The 17,961-nt window shown below is 40.8% G+C and overlaps 1 protein-coding gene across 2 annotated transcripts in view; it reads left to right on the top strand.

Moving 5' to 3' along the window:
* Positions 1 to 6,975: 6,975 nt before the first annotated feature.
* Cdca7l (cell division cycle associated 7 like) overlaps positions 6,976 to 17,961 on the top strand; it is a 44,503-nt gene continuing 33,517 nt past the window's right edge. For both annotated transcript variants that reach the window (XM_076863331.2, XM_076863322.2), the window contains exon 1: positions 6,976 to 7,069. In XM_076863331.2, the coding sequence (XP_076719446.2) occupies positions 7,046 to 7,069 (24 nt within the window). In that variant the 5' untranslated portion in view covers positions 6,976 to 7,045. The remainder of the gene's footprint in view (positions 7,070 to 17,961) is intronic.

Genomic DNA, 17,961 nt, shown 5'->3' with positions numbered 1-17,961 from the left:
TTGATTTTAGATTGTGTGTATCATCCCAAATATACCAGAAAACACCAGCAGTTTCTGAAAAAGTAGAATTCCATGTACTATTATTGTGTTGAATTTCTTTTTCAGTCTTGGCACCATAAAACAAAAAAACAAAAACCATTGCATTACAAGTGCCAGCATGTTAGCCTTCAAAGGTAAATCACACTGGATACGTGTTCATTAAAAAATATATATACTATTTGGGAGCTACAAGGATTGGGAAGGTGTTGGTCAAAGAACACAAAATTTCAGTTAGACAGGAGGAATAAATTCAAGGATCTATTATACGTCACAGTGACTGCATCTAATAACAAAAAATTATATATTTGAAAGCTGGTAAGAGTAGATTTTATGTTTTTGCCACAAAAAATAGTAAGTATGTGAGGTAATGTATATGTTAAACAGTTTCATTTAGTCATTCCATGATGTGTGTGTGTGTATGTATATGTATGTGTTAAAACTTCATAATATACACAAATATATACCATTTTAACATGTCAGTTAAAAATAAGTAAGAATAAAAGAACCATCGGCACCACACACACACACACACACACACACACACACACACACTACTGTTGAGTGGGTTGGGCAGGTATGCAGTATTCCCATTTTACAGATGACAAAGTGAAGCTCAACGATTAGTCACAAAGCCACTTGGTTGGTGAACAATAAGTATACTTTGGATTACAACACAGAGCTCTTAAATTTGAGCAAGGATCAGAATCATTTGGAAGGTTAATTCTGGGCTCCACTGCTGGAGGTTCTGACTCAGTAGGTCTGTGGTGTGGGCCAGATTCTTACCAGAGTTCAAGACAACATTTTGCAAACCTCTGAATTACATGGGAACAACGGTTCTCATACACACCTGTTTGCTAGAATCATCAGAAAGCTTAAAGAAATAAATCAATGAAAAATCACCTCAATTCCATGGATTTTCTGATATTGATCCCCGACATATAAATATTCAACAATTCCAAGTGAAAAAGGACTGATGGCCAGGTGTGGTAGAGAACACCTATGATTCAAGCAACTCCAAGGTTGAGGCAGAAGATTGAAAGTTAGAGGTCAGTGCTGGAAACTTAGTGAGATCCTGTCTCGAAATGAAAAACCAAAAGGGCTGAGCATGTAGCTTAGTGGTAAAGAGCCCCTGGGTTCAATCCTTGGCACACAGCACCCCCCCCCCAAAAAAAAAAAAAAAAGGAATAGTAAGTATAACAACTATTTCACAAGGTCTGGAGGGTTGTGGGCTCCCCCCACTTTAGTCAGCTTTTTGCTGCTCTGACTAAAGGATCTGACCAGAACAACTGTAGAGAAAGAAAAGTTTATTTGGGGGCTCTCAGTTTCAGAGGTCTTAGTCCAGTCTTCAGGGCTCAAAATGAAGCTGAACATCAAGGTGGAAGAATGCGGCAGAGGGAAGCAGCTCAAGTTATGGTGATCCAGAAGCCCAGAGACTCCACTCTCCAAATACAAAACCACGCCCTGATTCCCACCTCCTGCAGTTACACCCTACCTCTTCATTTACCTATCAGAGGATTAAATCACTGATTGGGTTAAGACTCTTACAACCCAATCATTTCTCCTCCAAACCTTCTTACATTGTCCCACATGTGAGCTTTTGGGGAACACCTCACATGCAAACCCTAGCACCACCCCCTATAACTATAATATTACTACAAAATATTTGTAGAGCCAATTATTTAAAGATTTACATTTCTGAATCCAGATTTTTCATTTCATGGTCCAAGACTTTCTATTGTTGCTTGCCAAATGCTGTGAATCAGGTTTGCAAATAATTGAGATTATTGACTTAAAGCAGAAGCATTAAAGCTCACACTCCCCAGTATTGGGGGATTGAACTCAGAACTTCAGGCACGTTAGGCAACTACTTTATTACTAAGCTACATTCTCAGCTCTTAATACTGGAATGAATATTGACCCTTAGAATTCTTTCCTGAAATTCTAGATGGTTAATTTAACTTTAGCAAAATCAAAATTTATTTTTTTAATTTATTCATTTAAAAATATTCTGCATTTTCTATTGAATTAATGTTTGATTTTTTTTTGTCCTTTAAGAAGTAACGTAGGGGCTGGGGATGTGGCTCAAGCGGTAGAGCGCTCACCTGGCATGCATGGGGCCCGGTTCGATCCTCAGCACCACATACAAACAAAGATGTTGTGTCCGCCGAAAACTAAAAGATAAATATTAAAATTCTCTCTCATCTCTCTCTTAAAAAAAAAAAAAGAAGTAATATAAATGTAAAAGTTATTTCTTTTTTAAAAAAATATTATGTGCATTTTTAGCCTTTATTTATTTATTTATTTATTTTTGTGTGGTGCTGAGAATTAAACCCCATGCCTCACACATTCTAGGCAAGCATTCTGCCACTGAGCTATGAGCCCAGCTCTAAAAGTTATTTCTTATAGATGTTTATGATATTTTATAGATTAATTTAAAAAGTATGACCTATAATAATTCACTATGAAAAAATTCAGGGTCACTCAACCACTGAGCCATATTCCTAGTCCCATTTTGTACTTTTTATTTAGAGTCAGAGTCTCTTTGAGTTGCTTAGCACCTCCCTGTTGCTGAGGCTGGCTTTGAACTTGCCATCCTCCTGCCTCTGCCTCCTGAACCACTAGGATTATAGGCATGCACCACAGTATCCGGCAGCAGTTCTTTATATACTATTTATCACAGTACTAATAAAAATGGATTATTACTCTTTTCTTTTATAATAAATAAGTTCTTAAATTATTGAATTATCTATTTTCATTCTCATCCTTTTTCAGTGCCCAGTTAAAATCATATTTTATATTCATAGGCTAAATTATTAATAGCATCCCCTATATTGCAAAAGCCTATGAAATGTGGATTACATTAATCATATTTGGAGTTTACATAGAATCTCTAAGAAATTCCAAATGCTTAACAAATAGCGTTTAACTTATTTTCACAGCATTGTTTTTGGGAAGCAGATGTGGAGCTCTCACAGTTGTAGGATTAAATGAGGAAAGGCACGCAAAGGCTCATTCAGCATGGTGCTTGGAATAAGGAGAGTACTCTTCAAGTTGATACCAATAGTCAATTGCCATTGACTTTCTGGTCGAATCATAGGCCATTAAAATTTGATCATGATGTGTATTTTTCTGTATTCGATATATAAAGACACTTGATTATTGATTGTCGAGATGTTTTTTCCTAAAAACTATTCAAGTGGTTTTTTAAACATCAGAATCTAGGTTAGGTCTTGTCTAATCACAATAAGATGATATTTCAAATGACCAAGAAATAGAGAACATAGTGTTATCTTGTTCAGTTGTCTATTTATTTAGGATCAAATATAAAGCTGAGCAGTATTCAGATATTAATCACATTGCTTCCATTTGTCTGCCAAAAGTGGATTCTTTGCTGAGTTGTTCAGACTGCCAAACTGGTAAGATTCTTCATTGTAAAGAAGGCCTGTGTAATCCAGAGGCTGAGGCAGGAAGATGGCAAGTTCAAATCCAGCCTCAGCAAAAGTGAGGCACTAAGCAACTCAGTGAGACCCTGTTTCTAAATAAAATACAAAAAAGGGCTGGGGATGTGGCTCAGTGGTTGAGTGCCCTGGAGTTAAACCCCCAGTATCCCTTCCCCCACAAAGAAAAGAATGGACAGAGGAGTTTGCCCACAACTTAGCCCTGTGGCAAGGACAGAGGTGTATGGACCTTTTACAGTGCCAACATTGAGGGCCAGGGCTGACATCCAGTCTCAACTCTCATATCATTTAAAATAGGTTCAGTGATAGCTTTGTAGGGGAGGCCATCCTCCCCTCCTCACCTCCATCCTCCCAAGGGCCCAGTTGGGTCTGATAATTAAACTGACATAAAATAGATTAATAAGAGAAAATCAAACAAATTTACTTCATACAAATTTTAGGTAGCATGGGAGCTGTCATAAAGAAGTGAAAACCCAGAGAGTTAAAGTTGACAAAGTTGTCATGTGTGAAAACGTGATAAGTCAAAGGGCCTTGGCTTAGGGTGGTTAACAGGGGGAGAAGTGACTAGAAGATTAAGTGTGAGGTTAACAAGGTTGGTCTGTATAGATTTCCCTCTGCTTCAATTTCCTGTCCTTGGTAAGAATGTTGCTTTCTTTGTGTTGTAAGGAGGCATCCTTAGGGAGGAAATTTCATCTCCTGTCTTTAAGAAACTGTAGGAAGGTCATGTAATCTTCCTGTACCTGCTCTCCCTCTCCTCCTACCAGTACTGAGGCTTGAACTCAGGCCCTCAATCAGTTAGCCAAATGTTCCACCTCCCCAACCCTTTTAAAAATTGTATTTTGATACAGGATCTCACTGCTGTCCAGGCTAATGCTGTTCTTTCTTTCTTTCTTTTTTTTTTTTTAATTCCTTTAAATTAGAATCATCAGTATGCCAGAGGAGCATATCTGGGGTGGCATTATCTTAACTCTTTCTGTCTCTAATCACATTTTTTTTTTTTTTACCTTGCTCAAGGGGAGTACAGTTCCTTATTCTCTCAAGGAAACATTTTAAAAGCAAGCATAGATTTCTAGACATAGACTTCTTGAAGAAGTTTGTTTGCAAACATTATGTCTACATTTCCTCTGTTGTACCCTGCATATTACTGTCTCAAGAAGGGACAATCATTTTCTCAGTGTTCACACTTTTCTCCATCAGTAACCATCAGTAGAAAGTCTTACCACAATGTGATATTAAAATCCCTCTTGTTCCTTAGGAATTTCCCTAAACAGAATGGAACCAAACCCTGACAACAAAACCCGGCTACAGAATGAATTGCAAAATAGCATTCAAGTACATGGACTTTACTGGGTAAACGAAGTGTTTCTAGGTTGTCTAGGTTGTCTGAAGACTTAGGGCTGGTACTGGCAGATTTTTAAAGCAGAAAAGCTCAGCTGTTTATAGGTTTCTAAACTATAAGTATGGTAGCCTGCTTCTAGTGCTGTGCAAAATCTGACGTACATCAAATCTATACTCCCTTTTCAAAAGGGATTTGACATAACCTACAGTGAAAAGAAATAAATATCAATGAAATCATTGGTTCATGGCGGGGGGGGGGGTACTGTCTAAAAAAAAAAAAGATAAGCTCTAATTGAATTTTTTTTTTTTTTTTTAACTCTAGCTTCCTGGCTAGAGTAAAAAAGGGAAAAGGGAAAAAGTCAAGAAAAATGGAAAGAATGCTGGATCTGGTGGCATAAAAAAAAATCATTTGCAGTGGCACACGCCTGTAATCCCATGGCTCTGGAGACTGAGGAAGGAGGATCTCTTTCAAAGCAAACCTCAGCAAAAGCAAGTAGCTAAGCAACTCAGTGAGACCCTGTCTCTAAAACATAATAGGACTGGGGATGTGGCTCTGAGTTCAATCCCTGGTACTCTCCCACAACAACAACAAAAAAAACTTGTTTGCAGTTTGGCAGTCTGATGTCACTTACTGTCAGGGAGTCAGGGATCTTACTCTCAATGTATATTCTTAGATTCTATTCCCTTATTTTAAAAGTATAGATGCTACAAAGGAATCTGGAAGATTTCTGAGAAGATTCAAGGAGATACTGTATGAAGGGGAAACCTCAAGCATGATAAACATGAAACTGGCTAGAATCATAATTGACATCATCAAATAAAGCTTAAAACATTTTCTTAAATCAAAGTTTTGTTGGTCCTACCACCCCCAGGGGCTGGAACACTGAGATCACATAATACATGTTTATTGAACTAAGGAAGAAAGAAAGGATCATTCCCAAAAGTTTTCTCTTCAAGCTTGAGTAAATGTTTGGCCAGTTCCAAGCATTATTTCAACAAAGACAAGATGAACAACAGATCCCAAGCTCCTGAGAGGGGCTGCAGAAGGCCCTATGCATGCAGGCTATTCCACAAGGACTCAAGACTGTAGTGCTAAACAGGCTTGCACACAATTTCAAGATTTCATTTTCCTGCTTCAGGCCTTTCAGAAGGCCTCTCACTCATTTAATTCTCTACTCTTCCTACCCTAGCTCTAAGAAGTCTTCCCTGACTTCTGCCAAATTTTCTCCGTTTTAAGTCACTATAAAACCACTTTCTTTCTTCCTCATGGTATCTGTCATTGCTCCAAATTTACATTTATATGCACCATCGCTATTACATATATCATTAATTAGCTGTGATCAGACTAACATTAATTACATTATCAAATTAACAAAGTTACTTTATTACTTATTGGTATTATTAGTACATTTATTTATGTCATTGTGTTGGTAACTGTCTCCCAGACAATAAACTCCAACAGAACATGGCATGGTAGATGCTAGTCCGGAACCCTATATAGTAGGGGTGGAGGCCTAGTGTACAATGGCCGACTAAATTCCAGGAGGGTTTGCAGGTCCTATTAGAGGTTTGGAAAATAACTGGGGGCTTGGGTTGCCCGTTTTAAAAGTGAATCCAGTAGCAAACGTTCTAGGAGACGGCAGACTCCGCCCCTTTACAACAACAACAAAACAAAACAAGCTCTGTAGCCGCCCTAAAATTCTTTTTTGGATCAGAGACGTGGATTGCAGCAGAGGTTCTCGCTCCAGAGCACAAGCTGGAAGAAACCCTAGGAACTTGCAGAGCGAGTAGCAACGCCAGCTGGAGGCTGTGCCGGGACTGCCTCTTCTCATTTCTCCCGCGCGAAACCTGGCTGGACCGCTCCACTCCCTCCCTCCGCTGCAGGGGGGAGCAAGACGCGAACCGACCGGAATCCGGCTCTGGTCGCGCTCAGGGACAGCTCAGTCTTGCACCACCTGCGAAGTAAAGTTCACAGGTCGCGAAGTCGGGTCAGTGCCCAGAGACTAGAGGCCTAGGGACGTGGCGCCGAGTGGGCGGTGCGGCGAGCTCCCCCTGTCCCGGGCGCCGAGTGCGCATATCCCCGGGCCCGCCCGAGCGCCTGGCCGAGCGCGCCAGCTGCGCGGCCTGGGGGCGGTCTTGGTGCGCTGCGCCCGTGGCTACCAGGCTCTAGTGGCCGCGTGCTACGAGGAGGCTGGAGCCACGTAAGGAAGATGGAATTGGCGACTCGCTCCCAGGTGAGGGTCTGGCCACCGGCCGCAGCCCGGTCGCCCCGTGGATTGCTTTTTCTTTTGCACCCCGGCCCTGCCCCTGGCCTCGGAATGGAAACGTGGCCCTTGGCCATGGTTCTGTGGATCGGGCGCGTTCCATTCTACAAATCTTGGAGCTGGCGTGCCCTGCAGGTGTGCAGGGTGGGGCCGGGCTGTGCCACCTAAGTATAGGGGGCGGTCCCTGGTGGCCCCGGGGTCGTAGAAGGGCCACAGAAGGGCCACGGGCCCCAGGTGTGGACTCTTGTCCAAGGAAGTGCGGACAGGGAGGTAGCGGGGGCGGAGCGCCTGTGTTAGCTGCGCTCCCGAGACCTGGTGGGGCGAGGGGGCTTGTTTTGGTGCACCACCCGCCTTCCTAGAGGAATTGGCACAGAGATGAGGAAGTTTAAGAAATGAGAATTTTCTAAAAAACAAGCGGGAGTCAGCTTTAGCCTAATTTAGGTAATGGAGTTTAAAAGGAATTGTTCGCGGGTTTGTTCTAGAACTTTTTGTAAATGTTTTCAAGTAGTTTGTAACCACTTGGGGGAAATGGCAACGTCATTAGTCCAAGTTAAAAAACTACTGCAAGATCCCAGATCGTGTACTCAGCACGACTCCAATTACGCATTATGGGCCTATCTATCTGGTCTTTAAAACCTATTAACAAATACTTGAGTGTTTTTCAAACGTTTCAGTGAGTAGTGGGAATGTGAACGAGATTTTAGGGTTTTTAATATATATTACCTTTTTCAAAGAGCTTTTCATTACTTTTAAATTAAACTTTTAAATGAACTCTATTCTATAAAAGCTCCAACTTTAAGTGAAAATGAACATACATTTTTATTCAGAGATAAGCATTAACAACTTTTTTAGACAATTTTTAAGAGGGAAGGAAGCAGCCACCCGCTGCTGTTGGGAACCTGAGATGTTTTGTGCAAGGCAGAATTTCTTGCTTTTGTGAGAACCTCTGGACTCTACAGCTTCCACCAGAACTTCTGGCTGGCATTTACCTCTTTCTTCCACCTGGGCTCTGGGGCCTCAGGAAGAGGTTGCACCTCTGGCATTGCCGGACTGCTGTCACCTGCCAGAGTCTGCTGGCAACTGAAGGCCCTGAGCCACTAATGATTGCTTTGGCTACTTAGTAATTTCTGAAAGCCTGTCTGAAAAGTGGTTGTTTGAGAAAAATCTGATAGATGGTTTGAGAGTATTGTTTTTGAAATGACTCCAGTGAGGTGATTTTCAAAGCAGGAAAACAATGAGGAAGGCTAAGGACTGAGCCCAGTGTTAGGATTATTGTGTGTGTGTGTGTGTGTGTGTGTGTACGTGTGTGTACGCGGGTGTGCGTGCCATTTGGCCTCTGCTTCTAGAAGTTTTGGCCTCTCCAGGACTTAAAAATAAATAAAAAATCCTTTGGAAGGAGATTTGCACTCTGGTGAATTTCATCATTAGAAAATGTATCTTCATGTATCCCTCTTGAAACTTGTTGTTCTGCTGGAAAGTTCTTTGCACTTTGATCACTTACATTCATACTTTAAGCTTTGGAAATTCAGAAAGTCCCACAATGTGTAGTTGGAAGTGAACATTTTACTGTCAGATAATGAGGCTAATTTTTGGTAATTCTGAAATGTTAAACTATTTACCATGTGGGGGTGATCCTCAAATTATATCCAACCCATTATACACCAATTAGAGTAAATTACTATATGTAAGATGTTCTTTTTTTTTTTTTCTTTTCTGAAGACCTCCTAATTGGCAGTGCAAATTAAGATGTGATGATTTTTCCTGTGGAAATATTCCTGTTCATCATAATTTAAATGTGAGCAGATTATTGTCTCTTTAATTTAAATTAGCTGAGAGTGATTCCGTAGGGTAGGCAGGTGACTGCAGATAAGAGCACTTAATGAACATTTCAGGCACTGCAAGATGTTAAATTTGTGTGGTTCTACCCAGTCCCCCCAGCCTTATGAATAAAGCAGTGTGATGAATGCCTAAAGTAGCATTTCTGCACAGTGACTATGGCTCAGCCTAGCATGCTGTGTGTTTTAATCTCATTCATACAGTAAATATAATTTCCATCCCTTGGAAAGCACAAAACTGCAAGGTGTTGCAGCAGAGCAGTTTAGGAAGACCTGTTAGTAAGTGATTGAGGGGATACTCATTTGTACTGAAAACCGCTTTGAAGCCTCTATGTTTCTGCTCCCCATCAGTGTGTTGGATTCAGTGTTCTCTGACAGTGATTTCACCTTCCATGGGCTGTGGTCTTTTTATAGACTGACCACTGAATCTTTGTGCTTTTATGTTGAGTGACAGAAACAATATTTAGCAGAGGCAAGGGTGTGATCCCTTGCTAAACTCACAACAGTGCAGCTCACTGGACCTGAGTCTCAGTTCCTTAGCAGAGAGGCTGGTAGGTCCTGAAAGTCACTTTCCTTCTTTTCACTTTTCTAGCTCCAGGTTGCATTTTGCACTCTTTGAGAAGGAAATGATGCTAAATGTTATGCATATGCATGGAGTATGCTGTTGAAAGGGCAAAGGGGAATTTTTCTGGTGTTGCCCTTAAGGCAGTAAAACCCATCTGATTTTATGGCTTGAAATCTGTGCCCAAAACCCCAGAAGCTGGTAACAGAGGGGAAGTCATGTGTGATTTCTCAGGACAATGATTTGCCACTTTAATAGTCCTATATTTAAAAGGCTACTTGTTCTTTCGTAAGGCTACTGACAAGCAGAGCTAAATTCTCAGAGACCACAGCAGTTCTGATCTCAGCAGGTACATAGGACAGAAAACCATGAGATAATATGTGACTTAAAGAAATTTATGCTTGAATATATTAATGAAAAAGTTTAGAAAAACGAATATCCAAGTGTATTAGTTTTGAATGGCTCTTAGGAATTTTCCTTTACTCCTTGCTACTCTCTCTGAGTTATAGTTTAGAATCTTTACCTCCAAAATCTAGTTTTGTTTCATAAAATACTTCTAGCTTTATTTACCAAAGTGGAATTGATTCAGGCTACTTGGTATTGGGATAGAGGTAAGAAAACATTGGTGGGACCATTTTATTTCCTTTTTGTCTTTGAAGAGCAGTGGTTTGTGAATATTTTGCAGTCGGACCATTTAGAGGCATGTTTGGCAAATGCAGCTGAAGTAAACACTTAGAAAAGTTTACCTTTTGTGGTAGTAAATGCTCGTGCCCTGAATGCAACTGCAAAATATGCTATGGAGTTTTGTTGTACAAGGGCCAAAGTTTAAGTTCAAACATACAGTTAATGCTTTGGCTTTTTTTCATAATTGTCAGAGGACTTGCTGCCTGGGTTAGTCCCTTTATCAGGTGATCATTGAGTGCCTCACATTATTAGTTATAGTGGAAGAACAAAAACATGACACTGTGGTTCCCCCCTACTACCCGGCCCCCAAGTGGAGCTCCTTGCCACTTTTGCCTTTGCCAGAGCTCAGCAGCCTGCTGACCTTGGTAGCCTTGGGGTTGGGGGTGGGAGGAGTACTATCCCTTTTCTTTCAAGAAATGGAAACTGTCCTTGCCTTTTCAAAGTTATGTTATGTTGTGCTAGGGATTACAATTTAATCCTCCCTGTGGTTTTGTGAAGTAGGTTGTATTATCTACATTTTACGGATAAGGCTATAAGTTGGCCCGTTTGCCCAGAATCAACCTAGGGAGTTGTTCATCTAGGATTCTGGCTCTAGAACTACTGCCTGTTCCTTGACACTGGCATCACAGGAACTGGTTGGGTCACTAGCTTTCCCTGAAATAATGAGGATAGAAATCTCAGCCTTATTTGCCATCTCACTGAGATGATTTAAGGACCTGTGGAGTGTAACATGCTATTTAAATATATTGTGGTACCATTCAGCCAGTTCAGCCCGGATTTTGGTTTATACTCTGTAAAGTCAAACTGACATTTGTCGTTTTGGGAATATGATAAGATCTGTAAAGCTTTTACACAGGAATGACTTTTACATGATTTTTGTATTGTGTAAGTAACATCATGTTGATATAAGCTGACGTGACAGCAAAATGGTGAGCCACAGCTCTGCTTCCCGTACTCCCTGTGCCTCATTTTCTGGATCCTTTCCATCTTGCAGTGGCCTGTGGAATAAGAGTCATTTTTTCAGAATCTTGTTTGCTTGCTCTTTGAATTCTGCTTTTTAAATTTTTGGTGCTGGGGATTGAACCTAGGGCCTGGCATGTGCTAGACAAGTGCTCTACCTCTGAGCTACATCCCCCACCCCAGAATTCTGCTTTCCTTAGTACTGTCAGTACTGATTTTTGAAGTAGTTTACAGGAAGTCTTTACAAAGTTTTCAGTTTTAGTGACTGTACAGTGTTAATGAGTAGGGTGTGTGTGTGTTTGTGTGTGTGTGTGTGTGTGTGTGTGTGTGTTTGGTACTGGGGATTGAACTCGGGGACACTCAACCACTGAGCCACATCCCCAGCCCTATTTTGTATTTTACTTAGAGTCAGGGTCTCACTGAGTTGCCTAGCACTTTGCTTTTGCTGAGGCTGGCTTTGAACTCGTGATTCTCCTATCTCATCCTTCTGAGGCGCTGGGATCATAGGTGTCACTGTGCCCAGCTAGTAGATGTGTATTTAATGTATTAATTTTCTCTTGAAAAATATTTTCCTTAAAAGAACTTGGAATAAACGTCCCAGAGTGGAAACTATATATTTTATGACTTGTGATGAAGTCACACAGTGGTTGTTTTTTTTTTTTTTTCCATGTTTGTCTTAAATAATTCTCTGTTTATAATGTATTTAACATCTGGCAAAGGGAATGTGGCTGGTTTTCACTAGGTGGGACTGATACCAATATTTTCTAGGGTGTTTCCCCTTCTGTTATGCTGTATTGGCTGAGGGAAAGCAGTTTTTACTGTGGTTAGTACTAAGGCTCATGAAAACTGAAATGATGACTATTGTCTCTCAGAACCTAAACCATCTAGACTGTTTTAGTGTGATGAAAGTGGAGGGTTGTCCTAGAGGCCCATTCTCTACCACCATCTGGTCTGCTTAGAAAACCAAGATGACCCAGGCAGGTGCTCGTGGATGCGCAGTGGAGTGACTGGATTGGGGTTGGTGGGGACTGTGTATAAGTTGGTCATGTTGGCCCAGAAGGAAGGCCACTCCAAGGTGAGCTTCTCTCCTGTGTGGCAGAAATTAACTTTTTTTTTTTTTTTTTTTAATAAAGAGTTGCCTTTTTTGCCTTGCTTACTTAGAAGATAATAGTCTCCTAGATTGCATTCCTGAAAATGTGTTTTCATTGGAGGTTGAATGCCTTAGAAGTCCAACTGTACCATTATACAGTGGTGATTTCTAAGAGCAAAAAGAAAAAGAAAGTACTTCTGATGCAGGTGTTGACTATAAAGGGCAAGTACACTCTAAAACTTTGCCAAGATGTGTACCTAACGATATCTGTCTATTCTCTTTGTTGCATTTCTATAGAACATTTAAAGAATGGCATATGGAATCCCTAAGTATGAGTCCTCGGGCCTGTGCCAGCCCAGGCTGCCAGGTGTGTGGGCAACAGATTCCTGGGATCAAATCCCTGCCAGTGGTGCTGGCTTTCTTAAGAATCCTTTCCGCAGTGTCCTCAAACCCCCATGAAGAGCAGCACAGTAGTGGGGGCAGCTCCCCATCTTTAACCTTCTGTTTGAAAAGGGTCCTTTGTACCTGAAGAGTGCCTTGCACTGGCACTCTGGGTCTGTGGCATCAATCTTAGTACTTGCCTGCTGTAGACCTCCTCCACCTCTGTGGTGAAGTCTCCAGGATTTTCTCCAGGTAGTGACTGGTAACTCCAAATCATGGTCATCCAGCTGATGGGTGAAGGACAGGGCATATAGTAGGTGTTAAATATTTGTTGAAATTTTTTAAAAAGGGTGATTTACGGCTGTCATTGCCGAATGAGTGGAAGTATGAGTTATGATGGGCTGGAACATCCTGTAACAGCTGCTCAGATTTTTCTGTTGAACTAATGTGGAAGCCAGTTCCTGCCTGCCCCAGAGGCCTGCAGGTCTAGCAGCTCCTGCTGCCTACATAGGAATGTCCTCATAAATCTTCAGTTCTATCTTTCAAAGTCAGGCCTATTTTGTATTCTATTCCTGCATACATTTTTTAAAACTTATTTTAATACAAAAACAGAATTAGAAAGGACAGTTCTTGGAAAAAAACTCCCCTCTCCTCCCCTACGCGTGGCCCTGGAAGCCCTCTGGCTGTCACTGAGCTCCCACGCTGGAGAAGCACGGACTGCCAAGTGTAAAATTCAGAAATCATACCTAAAAACCTTGAGGTAGAAGAGCTAACTGCCTCCCACTCCCCATTCCCCCAAATCTATTTAAAGCTCCGTGACTCTGAAGGATATTAAATGGGGGGAAGGGAGATAAAATTTTTTTTTAGTTGATGTTGAAACCCCTAAGAACATTTTTTAAAATGTAAAATGTTGTTTTGTTTTCCATTTGCAGTTTAAAAAGGAAAGTTAAGAACAATAATGGTATGTTTAATATCATTGTTTATTTATTTTTGTACTAGGGATTGAACCAAGGTGTGCTGAACCACTGAGCCACATCTCCATTTTATTTAGAGACAGTGTCGAGTTGCTAAATGCCTTGCTAAGTTGCTGAGAATGGCTTTGAACTCACAATCCTCCTACCTCAGCCTCCTGAGTTGCTGGGATTACAGGAGTGCACCACCATGCCCGGCTTATTGTTTTTTTTTTTTTTTTAGATGTTGATGGACCTTTATTTCATTCATTTATTTATATGCGGTGCTGAGAATCCCACCCGGTGCCTCACACGTGCTAGGCAAGTGCTCTACAACCACAACCCCTGCCTTCATTCATTGTTTCTTTTTAACTCTCATTTTTTTTTTAACCCCCTGACAAGTGGTCCAGGATTTTTTTTTTCCTTTTGGGAGGTTTATTTTTTTTTAATAGAGTAGTTAAGTCCACAGGCCCCATGTAGCCTTGCCCCCCATACACAAGACCTCTTCGTACCTCTCCCTTTACCTGACGTAAAAGTCTCCCCATTCCCCTCGCTGCCAGCTTCGCTCAGGGAAGAGGGAGCCTGGGCATCCTCTTGACCTTCCTTGGACTAAGCAATTGTAACGAGGCATCACAGAAGGATGTGCTCTTGGTATGTCATTCACTGTGGCCCAGTGCCAGGAGCCTAGTGGTGTCAACAGCCTGAGCAGCGTGTTGGGGGCATTGCTGGAGCTCACCTTCCATGGCCGCAGTCAGTGCCCTTAGGGTAGACGTGTGTCAGAAGATTTTGAAGAAAGGCTTCCAGGGCTGGACTGTAGAATGGGGAGAGTCCCCCAGCAGTTGGAAGAGCTGTGCTGTGTTGCTTTCTTGGAGTGAGCATGGGACTCTTTCCTCCTCTGAAAGACAGGCACCTTCAGATCCCTGCCTCCACCTGGGAAGCTTCTGTATGTCCTGCCCCAGACTGTGTCCATCTCGCAGTTATATAGATAAGGCCAACGTCACTGCCCCTAGAAGTCTTCCTGACCATTGCCTCCTCTGCAGGGTCACATGCTGTCTTAGGGACACCTCCAGCTTCTGGACTTACTTGCCATTTCACGGTTTGTCACATCACATTGTTTCACCCTACTGCATATGACCCATTTTTTTTTATCACATCTTTTGGAGTGGTGCATAGCAGATATTAGATGCTTAATAAATACCTGTTGTGGGGATGATAATGCAAAGTAATAGTAATAAATTTAATAATATTTTAATAATATTAAAACACTCTTTTAATAACTAATATTTAAATAGTGTCTTCTGCTTATGGAACACTCTCTAGGCATAGTTTAGAAGTCATCAGGACTCTGTTCTAATCTTCTTGTCTTTTCTTGCTGGGTAAAAGTGTTGCACTTTCCTGGCCCCTTGAAACATACCAGGCTGTTTAACTTGCTTTGGCCAGTTAAGTCTGAGCAGAAGTGTGGCATGTCACTTCTAGGTGGGATTCTTCAAATGCTAGCAGATTGTTTACCATATCTCATTCCTTCCGCACTGCGTCTGCAAGCATTCCAGATACTGGCAGCCTGGTCAACCCGGTTCTTCGTGGAGTAGAGCCACTGCCCAGCCTGTGAGGAACATGCAGTATGAACAAGAAAGCAGGCTTTTTTGTTTTAAGCCATTCCCGGAGCTTTGGAGTCGTTTGCTGCTGTTTTCTAACTTTACATCCTGACAGACCCAGGTGCTCGTATTTCAGTGTTGGATTTGCTCTATGGTTGTCATCTGAGTGAGCTGGGGTCTGGTGGTGGTAATAGAGATATGTGGTTTTGTTTTTGACTGTTAGGTACTCCTGTTATTTGGTGGTTTGGAGTTCAGGGGTATTAAGGCCCACCTGGCAGGCAGGAGAGGCCCCCCAGGACAAAGCAGTTTTTCTGTCCAGATTGCCAGTGGTGCCTCGTTGAAAGCGCAGGAACTGACGTGTCTGAGTTGATCGTCCATCTCAGAGTTCAGAGAATGCTTAACTTTGGCTTCATGTTCCTATCTGCAGACCTCCCTGGAAAAGGGACTAGACCAGTACTTGCCAAATGTATCCATCTCTGCCAAAATTCCACTCACTGGCCATGTATCTGCTATTGAATAGCTCTTCTAAGCCTATACAAATTACATGTCTATATTTCTCCCTGCGTATATTTTCTCTTTTAAAAATAACATTAATTACTTTGGGGCCTTTTATTATTGGGGTAAAAGGCACACAATAAAACGAACTATTTTGACCATTTTTAAATACCTGATTGAGTATAATCACTACTGTTGTGTAACTATCACCATTACCTCCAGAGGTTTTTTTTTTTTTTTTTTTTTTAATCATCATTCTAAACTGAAATTCTGTATCCATCTCTCCAACCCTAATCCCCTGGTAATCTCTCTCCTTATTGTTGTCTGAGAGTTTTGAGATCCTGCGTATCTCTTCTTTTCTTGAGGGTGGGGGGTGGGGTTGGTGGGTACCAGGGATTGAACTCATGGGCCCTCAACCACTGAGCCACATCCCCAGCCCATTTTGTATTTTATTTAGAGACAGGATCTCACTAAGTTGTTTAGTGCCTTGCCATTGCTGAGGCTGGCTTTGGACTTGCAGTCCTCCTGTCTCAGCCTCTCGGATTCCAGGTGTGCAACAGGTGCCCAGTTGTCCTGCATATCTCTTACAAGTGAAATCATGCAAAATGTTTTGTGGCTTGCTCATTTCACTCAGCATAGTGTTTTCAAGGCTTATTCTTGTAGTGGGTGTCAGAATTTAATTTCTTTCTTTTTATCATATCTCATTCCCTTTGCATTGTATCTGCCAGTATTCCTTTATGTGTATGTACCAATTTTTTTTAATCCGATCATTCATCAAAGGGCATTTGGTTGTTTCTACCTTTTGGCTATTGTAAATAATGTTTTCATATACAATGGGTGACAGTTTACACATATCTGCGGGAGTATCTCTTTTCAGTTCTTTTGGTTATACTCCTAAAAGTGCAGTTGCTGGGCCATATAGTAATTCTAAGTTTCATTTTTAGATAAAACACCTTACTGTTTGGCATAGTAGTTGCACCATTTTCTCTTCCTACCAGCAGTGTGCAAGGGGTTCAGTTTTTCTTCACATCTTTGCTGATTGGTGGTAGGCTCTTTATTTTATTTTTTATATGATGGCTGCTCTGTTGACTAAGAGGTGGTATCTCCTTATGGTTTTGATGTAATTATCTTGATGATTCCTGATGTTGAGCATCTTTTCACATGCTCATTTGCCTTCTGTGTGTCTTCTTTGGGGGAATGTTAATTCAAATGTTAATTTAATTGAGGTTTTTGTAGTTGTTGAGTTGAAGTTGGTTTTATATTCTGCATATTAATTCCTTGTTATATATATGATTTGCAAATATTTTCTCCTGTTCTGTAGGTTGCCTTTTCATTGACTAGTGTCCTTTTCACAAGTTTTTAATCTTGATGAAGTTCAGTTCACCCATTTTATCATTTGTTGCTGTATCCAATAAATCACAGTCCAGTCCACTATCATGAAGCTTTTATGTATCTAGGCCTTTGATTCATTTTGAGTTCATTTTTATAAACAACAATAACAAAAAAAGGTAAGGCCCAACTTCATTCTTTTGCATGTGGATTCATGAAGTTTGCCCAGCACTATTTTTTGAAAAGAATATTGTTTCCCTTTCCCCATTGGATGGTTTTGTCACTATTGTCACCAAAGTCATTTGGCTGTGTCAGGTTATTTCAGGCTCTCTGTTCTCCAGTTGGTCTGTATGCACCATTTTGATAACTGTAGCTTTGCTGTAAGTGTTGAAATTAGGAAGTGTTGAGTCTTCAAACACTGGTTTTTGTTTTTAAGATACTTGTCTATTTAGGGTCCCTTGAGATGCCATATGAATTTCAGATTAGTCTCTTCTAATTCTATAGGAAACATCCCTGGTATTTTTTTAAAAATATATTTTTTAGTTGTTGATGGACTTTTATTTTGTTTATTTATGTATATAAATATAAATATTTATGGTACAGAGATTCGAACCCAGTGCCTCACATACACTAGGCAAGCGCTCTAACACTGAGCCACAATCCCAATTCCTTCCTTGGTATTTTGATGGGGATTACATTGAATCAGTTGATGGCTTGGGTAGTGTGGTCATCTTAACAGTATTGTATTTCAACCCATGAACATAGGATATCTTTGTCTTTATTATTTTTTCCTTAAGTTTTCAGTAATGTTTTGTACTTTTCAGTATGTAAGAACTGTACCTTATTGGTTATGTTTATTCCTAAATATTATTCTTTTTAATGCCATTTTAAATGGAATTGATTTTTTTTAAAGTATCTTTTTCAGATTCTTTATTATTACTGTGTAGAACGCAGCTAATTTTTATATGTGGATTTTATGTC

The sequence above is a fragment of the Callospermophilus lateralis genome, chromosome 1 (genome assembly GCF_048772815.1).
Source record: "Callospermophilus lateralis isolate mCalLat2 chromosome 1, mCalLat2.hap1, whole genome shotgun sequence".
NCBI lineage: Eukaryota > Metazoa > Chordata > Mammalia > Rodentia > Sciuridae > Callospermophilus > Callospermophilus lateralis.
The sequence above is the reverse complement of the archived record's forward strand: the minus strand, read 5'-3'. Positions and strand labels throughout refer to the sequence as shown.